General features: G+C 38.9%; 1 protein-coding gene across 1 annotated transcript; it reads right to left on the reverse strand.

Moving 5' to 3' along the window:
- Positions 1 to 1,389: 1,389 nt before the first annotated feature.
- Positions 1,390 to 4,711, reverse strand: LOC137732102 (nucleotide-sugar uncharacterized transporter 1). The gene is given in 5 exon segments (XM_088688381.1): positions 1,390 to 1,560; positions 2,164 to 2,257; positions 2,362 to 2,567; positions 2,674 to 2,822; positions 4,426 to 4,711. Coding segments are annotated over 5 exon segments (693 nt in total). The 5' UTR covers positions 4,499 to 4,711.
- Between the last annotated feature and the right edge of the window lie 11,111 nt (positions 4,712 to 15,822).

Consider the following 15,822-nt stretch of genomic DNA (forward strand, 5'->3'; position numbering starts at 1 on the left):
GGGTCTTGCTGTTTTCTTTACTCAGTTTAGATTTTGGTAAAGAAGACGCCTGCCGAGGGGAAGTTTTGTTTGATTGCAGCTTCAAATTAAGGTAAGTGTAAATGGACATTCCGGCAATGGCTGTGAAAGCCCCGGAAATGCTTGTCTTGCCTGGATTGGAACTAAAGAGGTAATAGTTTCCTAGAAGAATGACGCATGTTTTAAATTGACCAAGAACGACATGTGTGACAGCAGATGTTGCCCTGCCAAAGATGAAGAAAAATAAAAAATCAAGCATGTCAAAACCAACAGAACCAAGCAAAACAAGGTTTTCAAGGTAAAATTCACAAAGTAAAATCAAAATTATGATTAACAAACATATAGCAGTCCCCAGGACATTACAAAACTTTAAAAAAAAATTAATGCCACGCGACCATGTTTGAAATAGTTATCATTAGAATTGAAGTTTTCAGATATATATATACATAACGGTCACATGCCAAAGTGGTGTTATGATACTTGTCACATGCCTCTAGGTTTACAAGTGCAATGTTGTCGATACGGCTGATTTGATAGTCATGAGGTGTTACATGACCCCAAAAACAAGTGAAAAAGCTTTGATCCACTAGACAATGGACAAATAAAAGAGTAAACTGCCAATTTGGCCCCTGAATTATTACCCAAGCGAAAATCGAGTTGTTGAACTATTTTTTCAGAATAATAAGTCCTTAAGTTCATTAAAAGCTTCCGGCTTCATCTCTACAATAAGATTCAAAGTTATTATATTCAATTTTCCGTCAATTTAAGTCATGGCTTGCAGGTGATACATTTTAGAGGGCAATGCTGTAATTTCCTCACCCATAGCCTTGCATATAGGTTGCGAATCTAACTTCTAACTTACACTATAAAGCTAACTCCATACACTAATCTTTTTCAAGAAAAAGTCCTTCTCAAAAGGCCAATTTATACCTTTTTTTTTTTTAATCAATTTGAGAGGTGACCAATCTGACAGTGTACTAAATTGACTAGTTTGCTCATGCTACTGACCAACGTAAACTGTAAACTAACGACATCGGAGGTCAAAACTCTTCTTCCGACCTAAACTATGGACCCAAAAAACCACAAATAGGATAATCAGGAAGAACAAACAGATATCACATACCCAAGTGCTAGAGCGCCTGACCACTGAAGCAAGAAGCCAAGAATAGCTGACATGAGAATTGCCAAGGTGTTGTTGAAGTTCCAATTGAAAGATAGGGCACCAGCTGGATCTAACCAAGGGATTAGTGCGACAAGGAAAAATAGAGTGATTGGCGTTGTCTTCCACATTAATCTGTTCAACGATTTGCATTTTAGTTCAATATCAAGGAGATTCCAATAGAAACTTAATGGTTTCAAAGGGAGCACCACTTACGCTAAGGCTGTCCAATTTTCCTGCTGTTGCAAGCTAGACCAAAGAATTTTGTTGACTGCACTTGGTATTATCCATGCTAATGCTATACAAGCACCAAAGAGATGAAATTGCATATCAGTTACTGTAGCGACGGCAACACCAATTGATACTACTGTAAGTGCTAGAACCTGAAATTTCGTAGCAAGGTGTTAGAACAGAAAGGAAAAGCTGTTGTAGATGACTTATGCAGAAAATTTAGTATGAGAAGAACAATGATTAAAAAATGAAAAAAGAATGGAATTAATCAATTCCATGTGCAAGGAACCCATACAAGCACCCTACATACTAATGTATCAAGGCCGAAAGAATTAAGTAATGCATTTGTATAGGCATGCAAGATTTCCTCCATATCTTTAACAGATCTACTCGGCATATTTCTACTGATTGAGTAAATTACCTCTGTCAGCGGCTAATTCCCGGGTTTACAATCTAATACAGTTTCCAAATAGCATTTTTTCATAATACGTGGGACAATTTGGATGTGAGGTCTACATCCTCCTCATTTCAGAGTCTTGAAAAAAATTATTGGCGATAGTGAAGGCATTACCTGAATTTTCAAAAACATGTAAACCAGATATGAATAACTTTTTCAGTGACAAGTGCGACTGGACAGGAATTGTGGCGGAACTTTGTGTTCTACAGTCTGCTAAAACAATAACTCAGCCCGAATAGCAGGAATATAAAACTTGCATATTGACATGGCACATAAAGGCAAAAACGAAAGGAGCTACCTTCGAGAAAGAAACTCACTTATTGTACAACAAAAATTCTGCGAGAACAATTGATGGCGTAACCGCAATTTTAGACATCTGATAAAACCCCACACTGAAGAAATAGATATTAAACTCAATGTTGAAAACATATATATAATTAAGAAACAGATTCTGATGACCTTTGGTAAAGGTAAGAATAATGATGTAACATCTCACCTATTATACTTCAAGCTAACATTTGCAAGGCCAGTAGAGAAAGCCATAACAAAGCCAAGAGTAAATAATGTAGATAAGCGGGTCGATTTTGAGGGACATGCAGGGAGGATAGAAAGAGCATTTAGAATGGCCATTAATAACCAGCTTACTACATAGTGGATAAGGGTGAGAAATATTGGAAACTGGAACCCAACAACTTTGAGCACCTGAAGAAACACAAGAACATAAGTTACCAGCCGGAAAGCTGCTGTTTTTATATCAAGTCAGGCAAAATGTGGATAGATTAAAATATAGAGAGTTCAGCATACGAACCAATTTGTTCACAAAAATTATGCCAACAGCAATTACAAAATTGAAGGTAAGAGCAGTGGCAGGGCCACATAGCTGTTGCTGACGCTTTGCACCATCGGATGAGCGGAATTCATTAAAAAGAGCAGATCGCAAGTCTTCTATAGCTCTTCCTGAGTTCATATACAGAAAATAGAGAAGAAAATAAACGATATCAATGAGCAACAACATACTACAGATGTATAACCAAGTTATATTCCCTACAGAATCAAAGTCCAATAATAATGAGATATGATTGTCTCTCGTGGCCGACCTTAACAAACTGTAATACCTACTTATGAAAAATAACAAATGTCAATCCATACATTTTGTTTTAATCAACATACAAATAATGTATATGATAGTCATTTATAATAAATATCCATATGCACATTTCCAGCTCAGTAGGAAATGACTATCATATACATGAATTCATTAAGACTGGAAACGAGATAATATAATTTTCTTTAAGGAAAATTAAATTGGATGTAATATGCTTACCAAAAATTAGACACTAGGGAAGAACAAATCAAAATGTATATATCCGAGCCAAAAAATAAATAAAATTATATATTTTGTTCAACTAAAAAAAAAACAAACAAACAAAATCGCTAAGCATAAAAAAATTTAGAATTATTTACCCAAAATCCCCCAACCTTTTAGTGTCATTCCAAATTGATCTTAACCTTTTTAAACATTTCAAACAAGTATCCAACTTATTGAAAATGTCACACCGTTAAGCCCCAGTTAATTATGTTGAAAATCCACCAATTGGGTATATAATGGTCAACGTTAATATTAGTTGTCTCAAAAATCTAAATTTCAAACATAAATTATATAATATGGAATCCAATGATAAACAAGTGTTGAATTGAATCGAAAATGAACCCAAATTAAAATTACATCAGGAGTGCAATCTTCTAATAAAGAAAGGGATAAGAATTCAGATAGGGTTTCAAGGAGCTTGTTTCTGCTTATGTGTTTTCTTCATACACCGATTCTCGGCTTGTAAAGCTTTCAGTTCTTCATTGTGGGCAATGAAGAAGGTGGCGGCCAGATCATGGTAGTCCATACCATTTCAGCAACCTCCATGACCTTCTTCCCAATGTTGATAGCTTGAGTTGTAGGGTGGAGTTGGTGATTTTTCCTTGGGTTTGGAGGTGATGGCATGATGGGGATGGCGGTGACCGTTAGTTGGTTGAGGCTATGCTTTCATGACTTTTTATCGATTTTGAAGACAAAGTAACCTCTAGTTAATTTAACAGTTTTTTATCTGCAGCTTAACTAATGTAACATTTTCAACAAATTGGGTAGTTATTGGGAAAAGGTTGAAACCAATTTGAAATAACACTTCAAAGGTCGGGGTACTTAATCCAAAAATTTATTCACTCGTTTTAACCAAACTGCAATATAAGTATAAACAACATGAATAAGGAGATTTTAAATAAATAGCTCACGCAAAATCAGTCAATGCAATGAATAAGCAAACAGATATTAGAATCTGCAAACAAAAATAGCAAAACTCACACGCAACATGTTTAAACCTTAAAACTGAATTCAACAAAATTATGAATCACAAAAACGAAAGCCACAGAATTTGTGAGAAAACCCAGATAAACCAAACAAAGTGACCCTTCATTCGTAGCTTATTGGATGGAAATACAACCCAAAATAATTTCTTTCAAGCTAGCTGCTGCAGTGAGATTGGAATTTGGAACTAGAAGTGGCACACGATACCTCTTTCACCAGCATCACTATCCTTGCGCTTGAGAATCTTCCTAACGCCTTTCCTTACAAAGAAATTTAACATTTTTATGGATTCAAAGCATTAACCTTTCGATTTCTTTCATTCCCTCTCTCTCAGCAACAATGGCAACGGCTCTATTTTTGGGTCTCTAGATAGAGAAAGGAGAAAGCTTGGAGAGAGAGAGAGAGGGAGAGAGCAGGGCAGGGTCAGCAGCACAGCAGGAGTACTAAGTTTTGAGCTGGAAGAGAGAGAAAAGAGAAAGATTTAGGAAATGACTGAATTCTCTTCCGTTTCCTTTCTCTTATATTTTTTATTTTATCTTTATTTTTCTATGTAAAATTAATTTAATATATTAAAATAAATTAACCGTTATTGTTCAAATAATAAGAGAAGAAAGGAGAAAACACAAAAAGAGATAAGAGAATCCCACTCTATCAGGGAAAATGGCGAGCAGGCAGATTGTCTGCCCTCCTAATATGGTGTCCTCCTATTTATGCAATTACGGTTAACCCACATCAATATTTTATATTCCTATTACTTTTTATCTTATTATCTCTATAAAAAAATTAATATCAAATATTGACGTGGCTTAACCGTGATCGCACAAAATATGAAAGCATAAAGAGAGCAGACAACCTACCTCCTAATGGCGAAAAGGAAAATCCATTTGTGAGACAGGAGAGAGACGTGTGTATAGTGGACAGCGGTGATGGCGGAAATTTGAGGCTGTCTGTCCGAGAGAGAGAGACTGAGAAAAAGAAAACAAAAGCAAAAAGAGATTGAAGAAATCACGCCTACATCCTACTCCGGAGTACCGACAGTTTAGCACTGTTTATTATGTTTTTTTTTTGTTTTGTCAGAAGGGAAAATTTGTCTATCAACGAATGTGACTTTACCTCAACAATATTTAAAAATAAAATAAAAATGTGAGTTAGGTTTAAAAAGAGTTTGTGGAGGCCACTTGGTGTTAGTATTACGATTTGAGAGTATTCATCTTCACTTAAAAGTAAGAGATTTTATATTTGAATCTCGTAAATGACGAATTCGATACCAAATTAGGTTACCCATTATGTAGTTTTACCGAACTCCCCTTCCTTTTAGTGTAAAAAATATCGATATATTCAAAAAAAAATTTGTGGGCAAATAGATGTAATGACGGATAATAATTATGTCTATAAAGTATGTATTTTGGTGTGAGTTTAACCATCATCGATTTCTTTTTCACTCTACTCAAAATTAAAGTTTTTGGATGACTAAATTTTACGCTTTCAATGTTTAATGAAGCGATTTTTTAAAAAGGAAAGGAATTTAAAGTTGCTGATATTATATTTATGAGATTTAAAACAGTGTTAGTTTATTATTTTTTATTTATTTAATTATTATTAATTTCTAAATTGATAATGTGGCATATTTAGACTCGTTTTTAGTCCCCAAAAGTCAGATATACACAAAGAAAATCAAATTGCGTGATAAGTTGTCGATTTGGAATATGAGTCATTGATTGAAGAAAAACTCATGAGTATTAGTTTTGGTCGATATAATGCAAGGTTGGCTTCTACAAGAACTTAAAAAAATTGGTCTCACTGAAAGAGCACTTTCATGGGTCTTGAATTGCCTAAGCAGTTTGGGTTGAAGGCAAACACTGTCCAAAACACACTTCCTAGCTAGTCTTAATTATCAGGCAAGAGGTGGGGTCCATGGATGTCACGTCCTGAACTCGGGTCAGTAATAAAAACTCAAACCCGAATCTAAAACATGAGTTAAAACTAAATAATTAAAAGAAATTGTAACGGGTTGGAAAATAAATTCCTCTTATAAAAATAACTCATGATTCTTAGACAAATCAAGAATTACAGTAAATAGACAAATAAACTTTATATACTTCAATCTAATCCGATCACATCCTGTCTATCCTCTTGAATGTCTAGTTCGTAAACCTGCATAACAATAGAGGGATGAGTTTCAACAGCTCAGTAGGGACATAACTTTATCACAGTAAATTGACAATACTAAATTAAATGTCATGGAATCATCTAGCCAAATTTCAAATCATTATTGATAACAATGCATGAATGTAATGCAACCTCTTCGGCTACATTTGTTAATTTATATAATAAAACATGCGGACATCCACATCTCATACCGTGCATTTTACCACTGCAATGGTAGTTCAAATATTATACTACACAAATTAACCCCCATAAGGTAGCCCAAGTTCATAAACCCCTTTTGTTAGTCATCCTATCTAATTCATTGATCTCCATCCCAAATCCCCCACATCAACAATTTATCCCGCTGATATCCTATTCTAAGATGCACACAGGGATTTTCTAGAACCTGTTCACAATGAATAGATTCCACTACACAAAATATCCTTTCCCATTACCCTCATTGCCAAACCAATCTAAACAATAAAGTTCTAACCACATCAACATAAATGATGCACAAATAATATCATTTCATTTTTACATGAATCACAGTATATTCTCGACGAATAACATTCCAACAATAATTCCATAACTAATAACAAGTAAAATTAAATGAAGCAATTAGCCAATTAATATCCAACCACATTAATCAACCAAAAAGATAAAGAATATTCTAGCACTTCATGAAATTTAATAAAATCAATTTCCGTAAAGGTTTGCCGTATTTCCTCTACTTGGATTCCAAAGCTAAAACGACGATCCACGTCACTACCGGAATAGCTAAACTCCACGCACTTATCCATGTCACTACCAAAATGACTAAGTTCCTCGTATTCGAAGAAACTCCTTGATCGCTCCTAAAACCATATATTTCTTCTACTCTCTTTTATTTTCCAACCTCTCTCTATATATATAAATATAAGAACTAAACATATGTATATAGCGTAAGTACAGAACATGTTTGCATGCACTTGCATGTCAAACTCTCATAATTTCTCTCTGCAAAGGCTTAACATGCATGCTTGCATGTAACCACATATCTCACTACATCGTCCAACCCGTGCACCAGTTGGTAACCCAAACCAAGGGAATGAAGTCCCTATTTATAGGGGAAAAGGCAGCTACCAATGTAATTTGATTGAATGGTGTGACGGCAAGGATAAAACCGATGGACCTATCTTGTTCTTCTACAAGCTCCTGCGTTTAAAGATGAGGAGAGCTGATACTATGCATCCAACGCCTAATTGCTTAGTCGCTTAGTTGATGCAACAGGTGTCAATAGCAACTCAAAAGATTTAACCCGCACCTGCCACCTCAAATTTACAAAAGTGCTTACAAGCACCTTAATTCAGATAGCTAAGAACCAAGTCAACCTTAGGTGGATCTCCAAGTTTGCTGGAATTACACACCTATTAATCTGCATGAAACATTTAAGCCACCTCCCACTAATTTGTTTTCCTATTCATGTCTCTAAAGCCCACGTATTGTTATTCTAGAACACGCCAACTCAACTTATCTTCCTAATTAACTACAATGGCGTAGCCACTCATGAGGTTAAGGTGGGTTGTAGTCTAGGGAGGTTTTCTGTGAGAGTAGTGCTATCTATACATTCATTTTTACTTTTTACACACTTTTTTTAATTGCCGGTTGTTCGGATCGAATGAATTGAAGATGATCACTAACAAAATATTAATAAGGCTAAGTTGGAAGTAAAATGGGTTTGTGAATAGATCTATTCTTTTGTAAACTCATGCTTATAGCCTACTCAATTTCAATACAGATTATTATTTAATGTATATTTAGTAGAGGAGAGGTAGTAAATAATATGTTTTCTGCTAAAAATTATAAATTAGTTCTATCTCCAGTCCCCCTTTATTCTATTCTTTAAAGAAAAAGACCATTTATCCTATGTAATTTTGTGACAGCCCGTCCCGGATTTTTGGTACCGTAGGGGTAAAATGACGGTTTTGCCCCTAGTATTTTTGTTTCGTTGTGCTGTTATTTTGGGGTTTTGGTTGGCTGTTTTGGACCAAACACACACACCCACACTCATCATCATCCTTTCCCTGTCCCGTATCCCTGTCTCTCTCCCTTTCCTTTCTTCCTTGTATGGACACGAGTCCAATTGCTCGAAAACGTGGTAGATCGAGGAAGAAAACTACATATTTGTGCTCGTGACATCCTTAGGAGTTCAACCATACCCATTTCAGGTAAGGATACCTTCGTTTTCACATCGAACCCGAGATGTTCAAATCGGGGTATTGTTCATACACACGTAAATTCATGTGTTTTTGGGAATTTCAAGTTTGTAGGAAACTTGGTGAGGTCCTTAGGAGGCTCGGGGTGGTTCATTTGAAGGTTTTGGACGTCGAGATCGTGAGTTGCAGGTTTGGCCAGTTTTGGTGGAGTTTTCCCGCGAGATTCCGTTGGTTTTAGTGCTTGAAAGTGGTAAGGATTTGTTCCTCTAGTTGTAAGTTTCATTTTGGTACCAATTTCGTGAAATTTGGGTGAAAAACAAGTGTCATATGAAGTTTGGAAAATTTCCTGGTTTTCCGACAACGGAGTTTGGCCGGAGAAAATGACGGAATATTCCGTTAGTTTGGACGGAATATTCCTAACGGCATTAACGGAATATGTCAGACTTAATAGAATATTCCTGACGACGTTAACTGACGGCGTCAGTGCGCCAGGCACGTGCCTGCGCGTGGGCGGTGCGTGTGGCCGTGCCTTGGCCAGAGCGTGGGGGCGCGTGCGGTGTCAGAAAATTATTTTGAAAATATGGGGACGTTCGTGAGGTTGAGTAGATCACATTGGTGTATTCACACACCCCATTTGAGCATTGTATGAGAAGTTTTTACCTAGTTTGGGTTATGTGCTTTAAATTAACGTTTTTATAGTTATTTCGCATATAGGTGAGACCTATCCCGAGGACGAGTGCAGTCACTCGAGGCAAGGGGGTTACGACCCTTCTACATACCAGTGAGTGGGCTTTTGGTTTTCTGTATATACCTATATACTTGTGTTTTTCCCAGAAAATGAAATTAAACGTTTATATGTTTTATATGCCATGCAATATGTTTGCTTGTTTAATTATGCATTATTAGTTGCATATATACATATGTTTGGTGCTGCGGATGCATAGGTAAGTGTCAGGTAAGTTATGGTTTATGTTTATGTTTAGTAGTGATTTGAGATGCATAGAGAGCTCATAACCTGCACCCCCGGTGTTAGTGCTCTCACCCAGAGTAGGGCACAGTTATTCATGTGATGTTCACCTCCTGCACCACACACTCATCTTGGATCCAAGTTAGGTGCACAATCCTGTCATACAGACCACTATAGGTGGTTCCGACTCATAGGTGACCCGCGATTATTCGCCCAGTCTTCACGTGATCGTAGCACTTGAGCGTACTTATTTACACCCAGTCCTGTCGTACAAACCACTTTAGGTGGTTTCGACTCGTGTGCAGGTATAGTTAGTGAGTTGGAGATTTGAGCTCTAGATTCAGCTATACAGGTCACGTTAGGTGACTCCGGCTGACAGATTATATGGCATTGATTTGACATTACGTGAGTACTTGCATTTCTATGTGGAGGCATTCGACATGGCATATTTATGAGCATGAGTTATATATATGTGCATATGCTATTTTCTGGGAAACTATACATGTTTTACGGCGAGGGGTTAGTACTTTTGATATTGAAATGATTTTGAAAAGCTTTGTTTTTGCCCACTCACGCTTTCTGTTTTGCGCCCCTACAGGTTCTAGTTTGGATAGCTCTGTTGGTGGCTCTGTAGGACCACCTTTGGGTGTGTTTATTTAGTGTTGTTTCTCCCAGACTGCACTAGGTCTTTTATGCTCTAAACATTATTTTTCACACTTATGCTTGCACATGTATGTTTTTTACTCAATGTATAGTTTGGTTTTTATTTATTCGTACTTTTATTATTATTTCTTAGCTTCCGCACTGTGCACTTGGTTACGTCACTTTCACGTGACAACCAGCATGGCTTGACTTCGGTCGGGGTGTGTCAGTTTGGTATCAGATGGGACATCGGGCTGCAAATTGTCCCCAGAGTCAGCAAAGGCCCCAGCAGACTTTCTTGCCACCACCTGCACCGATCCAGCAGGTTCTTGGTTCTAGTAGTTACGGGCAGACGGGTCGTGGTGGTGCCTATTAATATCAAGGCGATGTTGTTCCTTATGCCCCAGGACAGTATCCATATCCCCAGGATCCATATTCTCAAGGTGGTTATCCCCAGTATTCTGGTGGCTATATGTCGTATCTTCCAGTTCCAACAGGTGGGTCTCTGTGGTATCAGGGATGACAGCCTCAGCAGGGGGAGATTGCTACGAGTAATGTGGGATCTTCGAGGCAGTCTGGTCAGCCTAGTCAGGGGCGTGGTGGCCAGACGAGTAGAGGTCGTGGTGGACGACAGCAGACCCAGGGGCGTATTCACAATATCTCTCTGCAGGATGCTCAAAATAATCCAGACTTGATCATGGGTACGTTAAATATCCTTGGTTATTTTGCTAGAGTATTAATTGACTGTGGTGCTACATATTCTGTGATTTCTCATACATTTGCTCAAGTGACGCAACCTCACCATACACCTCTAGGGTATGATTTAGAGTTTGCTATGCCTAGAAGGGAGAGATGTATTGTTGATTGTGTGTATCCAGGATGTCCAGTGATGGTGGAGGATGTTATTATGCCAGCTGATCTTATCCTGTTAGATATTGTTGATTTTGATGTGATTTTGGGCACGGATTGGTTGCATTTCAATCGTGCCAATATTGATTGTTACAAGAAAATAGTTACCTTCCATCGTCCTGGATTACCTATGGTTACTTTTGTGGGCGAGCAGAGTGGGGTGAGACATGGTGTTATTTCTGCTATGTGAGCGAAAAGGTTATTATCGAATGGTTGCCAGGGATACTTAGCTCATGTGGTGTTGGACAATGATGCTCCTAGTAGTGTGGAAGATGTAAGGGTAGTCAGGCATTTTCCTGATGTTTTCCCTGAGGATTTACCTGGTTTGCCGCCAGACCGAGACGTGGAGTTCACCGTTGATTTGCTTCCAGGTACTAATCCTATATCCTTGACTCCTTACCATATGGCTCCTGCTGAGTTGAGGGAATTAAAAGTTCAATTGCAGGAATTAGTGGATAAGGGTTTTATTCAACCTAGTACTTCACCTTGGGGAGCTCTAGTGTTGTTTGTGAGAAAGAAAGATGGAGCTTTGAGGCTATGTATTGATTACCGGCAATTGAATCGGGTAACGATTAAAAACCGCTATCCATTACCGCGTATTAATGATTTGTTTGATCAGCTGCGAGGTGCTTGTGTATTCTCCAAGATTGACTTGAGGTCTGGATACAATCAATTGAAGATTAGTAGGGAGGATATCCCTAAAACTACTTTCAGGACTCGTTATGGGCATTACGAGTTTCTGGTTATGCCTTTTGGATTGACGAATGCACCAGCTGCTTTTATGAATTTGATGAACCGAGTATTCCAGCCGTATTTGGATAGGTTTGTTATTGTCTTCATTGACGATATTCTGGTATACTCTAAGTCTAAATATGAGCATATTCGACATCTTACTTTGGTGTTGAAAAGGTTGAGGGAACACCAACTGTATGCTAAGTTTAGCAAGTGCCAATTCTGGTTAGATCAAGTAGCATTTTTGGGGCACGTTATTTCTGCTCAAGGTATCTTGGTCAATCCTTAGAAGGTGACAGCTGTGGAGAAACGGGAGCAATCGTGAACCATCACTGAGGTGAGAAGTTTCCTTGGTTTAGCAGGGTATTATTGACAGTTTGTTAAGGATTTTTCTATGATTGCTTTACCACTGACGAGGTTAACGAGGAAAGATGTTAAATTTGAGTGGGATGATAATTGTGAGCAGAGTTTCCAGCAATTGAAGTATTGTCTCACTCATGCACCTGTTTTGGCACTCCCGGACGATAGTGGTGATTTCAAAGTTTATAGTGATGCTTCCTTGAATGGTCTGGGATGTGTGTTGATGCAGCATGGTAGGGTAATTGCTTATGCCTCATGACAATTGAAGCCTCATGAGTTGAACTATCCTACGCATGATTTGGAGTTAGCGGCCATCATCTTTGCGTTGAAGTTGTGGAGACATTATCTTTATGGAGAAAAATGCAAGATCTTTACAGATAATAAGAGTCTTCAGTACCTTTTCACGCAGAGGGATCTTAATTTTCGTCAGCGAAGGTGGTTGGAACTGCTTAGTGATTATGACTGCACGATTTATTATCACCCTAGTCGTGCAAATGTGGTAGCTGATGCATTTAGTAGGAAGTCTCAGGGCCGTATTAATGCGTTGTACGCTAGTCACTTTCCTCTTCTGGCAAACTTAAGATCCACGGGAGTGAGGTTAGAGACAGAAGATCAAGATGTGGCTTTACTTGCTAATTTTCAAGTTAGGCCAATTTTAGTTGATCGTGTGCTTGAAGCTCGGGTAGCTGATGAGGAAACTCAAGAAATAATCCAAGTAAGGAATCAGGGGAAGAGGAAAGACCTCAGAGTTCGTGAATCGGATGGCATGCTTATGCAAGAGGGTAGGATGTTTGTGCCTAATAATTTGGATTTAAAGAAAGCAATTCTCGATGAAACGCATATCTCAACTTATGCTATGCATCCAGGAGCTACTAAAACGTATCAAACCATTCGACCATTTTATTATTTGCCAGGTATGAAGAGAGAGATAGCTAAGTATGTGAGTAGGTGTGCCGTTTGCCAGCAAGTTAAAGCTGAAACGAAGAAGCCGTTTGGGTTGTTGCAACTGCTCCTCGTTCCAGAGTGGAAATGGGAAAAAAATTACTATGGATTTTGTGTATAAGCTTCTGCGTACACATAATGGTTTTGACAGCATTTGGGTGATTGTTGATCGGCTCACTAAGTCAGCACATTTCATTCCAGTGAGAGAGAAGTATTATTTAGGCCGATTAGCTGAGTTGTTCATCTCGAAGATCGTGAAGTACCATGGTGTTCCTGTGAGTATTGTTTCGGATTGTGACCCAAGATTTACTTCTAAATTTTGGGTGGTTTTTCAGGAAGCTTTGGGTACAAGGTTACTTTATAATACATCATATCATCCTTAGACAGACGGACAGTTAGAGAGAACCATTCAGACGTTGGAGGATATGTTGAGATCTTCGGTGTTACAGTTTGGTGATGCTTGGCACAAGCGGTTAGATTTAATGCAATTTGCCTACAACAATAGCTTTCATTCGAGTATCGGCATGGCACCATTCGAGGCGTTGTATGGTAGATCTGGTCGCACACCCTTGTGTTGGTCAGAAATCGGAGAAAGAGTTTTGGTGGGCCCGGAGATTGTTGAGGAGACTACTCAAAATGTTTAGTTAATCAAGTCTAACCTGAAGGCGGCCTAGGATCGACAAAAGAGCTTAGCGGACCGGTATGCTACGGACAGAGTGTATGAGGTTGGCGATTGGGTATTTCTGAAGTTTTCACCGTGGAGAGGTGTTGTGCGGTTTGGAAAGAAAGGTAAGTTGAGTCCCAGGTTTATCGGACCGTACATGATCACTTAGCGAGTTGGTAAAGTGGCTTACAGGCTGGAGTTGCCTTCTGAGCTAGCTAAAGTACATAACGTTTTTCACGTGTCTATGATTCGACATTATGTTGCGGATCCGTCTCATGTGATACCTCCTCAACCCTTGGAAATTAATCCGGATTTGACTTGTGATGAGGAACCAGTGACAATTCTGGATTGGAAGGAAAATGTTATGAGGAACAAGACAGTGAATTTGGTGAAAGTTTTGTGGAGGAATCATTCAGCGAAGAAGACTACTTGGGAAACTAAAGATCAGATGAGAGATTTGTATCCTCGGTTGTTCTTTGATCGCTAGTGGTTGCTGTGAGTGGTTGTTATGAATTTTGGGATGAAATTTTATTAAGGTGGGTAGGTTGTGACAGCCCGTCCTGGATTTTTCGTACCGTAAGGGTAAAATGACGGTTTTTCCCCTAGTATTTTTGTTTCGTTGTGTGGTTATTTTGGGGTTTTCGTTGGCTGTTTTGGACCACACACACACACACACACCCACACTCATCCTCATCCTTTCCCTGTCCCGAATCCCTGTCTCTCTCTCTTTTTCCTTTCTTCCTTATACGGACAAGAGTCCAATTGCTCGAAAACATGGTAGATCGAGGAAGAAAACTACATATTTGTGCTCGTGAAGTCCTTAGGAGTTCAACCATACCCATTTCAGGTAAGGATACCTTCGTTTTCACGTCGAACCCGAGATGTTCAAATCGGGGTACTGTTCATGCACACGTAAATTCATGTGTTTTTGGGAATTTCAAGTTCGTAGGAAACTTGGTGAGGTCCTTAGGAGGCTCGGGGTGGTTCGTTTGAAGGTTTTGGACGTCGGGATCGTGAGTTGCAGGTTTGGCTGGTTTTGATGGAGTTTTCCCGGCGAGATTCCATTGGTTTTAGTGCTTGAAAGTAGTATGAATTTGTTCCTCTAGTTGTAAGCTTCATTTTGGTACCAATTTCGTGAAATTTGGGTGAAAAACGAGTGAGATATGAAGTTTGGAAAATTTCCCGGTTTTCTGGCGACGACGATGGCGCCGGAGTTTGGCTGGAGATAACAACGGAATATTCCGTTAGTTTGGACGGAATATTCCTACAACGTTAACGGAATCTGTCAGACTTAATGGAATATTCCTAACAGCGTTAACTGACGCCGTCAGTGTGCTAGGTACGTGCCTGCTCGTGGGCGGCACGTGTGGTCGTGCCTTAGCCGGCGCGTGCGGTGTCAGAAAATTATTTTTAAAATATGGGGATGTTCGTGAGGTTGAGTAGATCACGTTGGTGTATTCACACACCCCATTTGAGCATTGTATGAGAAGTTTTTACCTAGTTTGGGTTATGTGCTTTAAATTAACGTTTTTATAGTTGTTTCCCATATAGGTGAGACCTATTCCGAGGACGAGCGCAGTCACTCGAGGCAATGGGGTTACGACCCTTCTACACTCCAGTGAGTGGGCTTTTGATTTTCCTTATATACCTATATACTTGTGTTTTTCCCAGAAAATGAAATTAAACGTTTATATGTTTTATATGCCATGCAATATGTTTGCCCGTTTAATTATGCATTATTAGTTGCATATATACATATGTTTGGTGCTGCGGACGCACAGGTAAGTGTCAGGTAAGTTATGGTTTATGTTTATGTTTAGTAGTGATTTGAGATGCATAGAGAGCTCATAACTTGCACCCCCGGTGTTAGTGCTCCCACCCAGAGTAGGGCACAGTTCTTCACGTGATGTTCACCTCCCGCACCACACACTCATCTTGGATCCAAGTTAGGTGCACAGTCCTGTCGTACAAACCACTATAGATGGTTCCGACTCGTAGGTGACCCGCGATTATTCGCCCAGTCTTCACGTGATCGTAGCACTTGA

The sequence above is a fragment of the Pyrus communis genome, chromosome 16 (genome assembly GCF_041283825.1).
Source record: "Pyrus communis isolate YQ-2024b chromosome 16, ASM4128382v1, whole genome shotgun sequence".
In the NCBI taxonomy this organism is placed as follows: Eukaryota; Viridiplantae; Streptophyta; class Magnoliopsida; order Rosales; family Rosaceae; genus Pyrus; species Pyrus communis.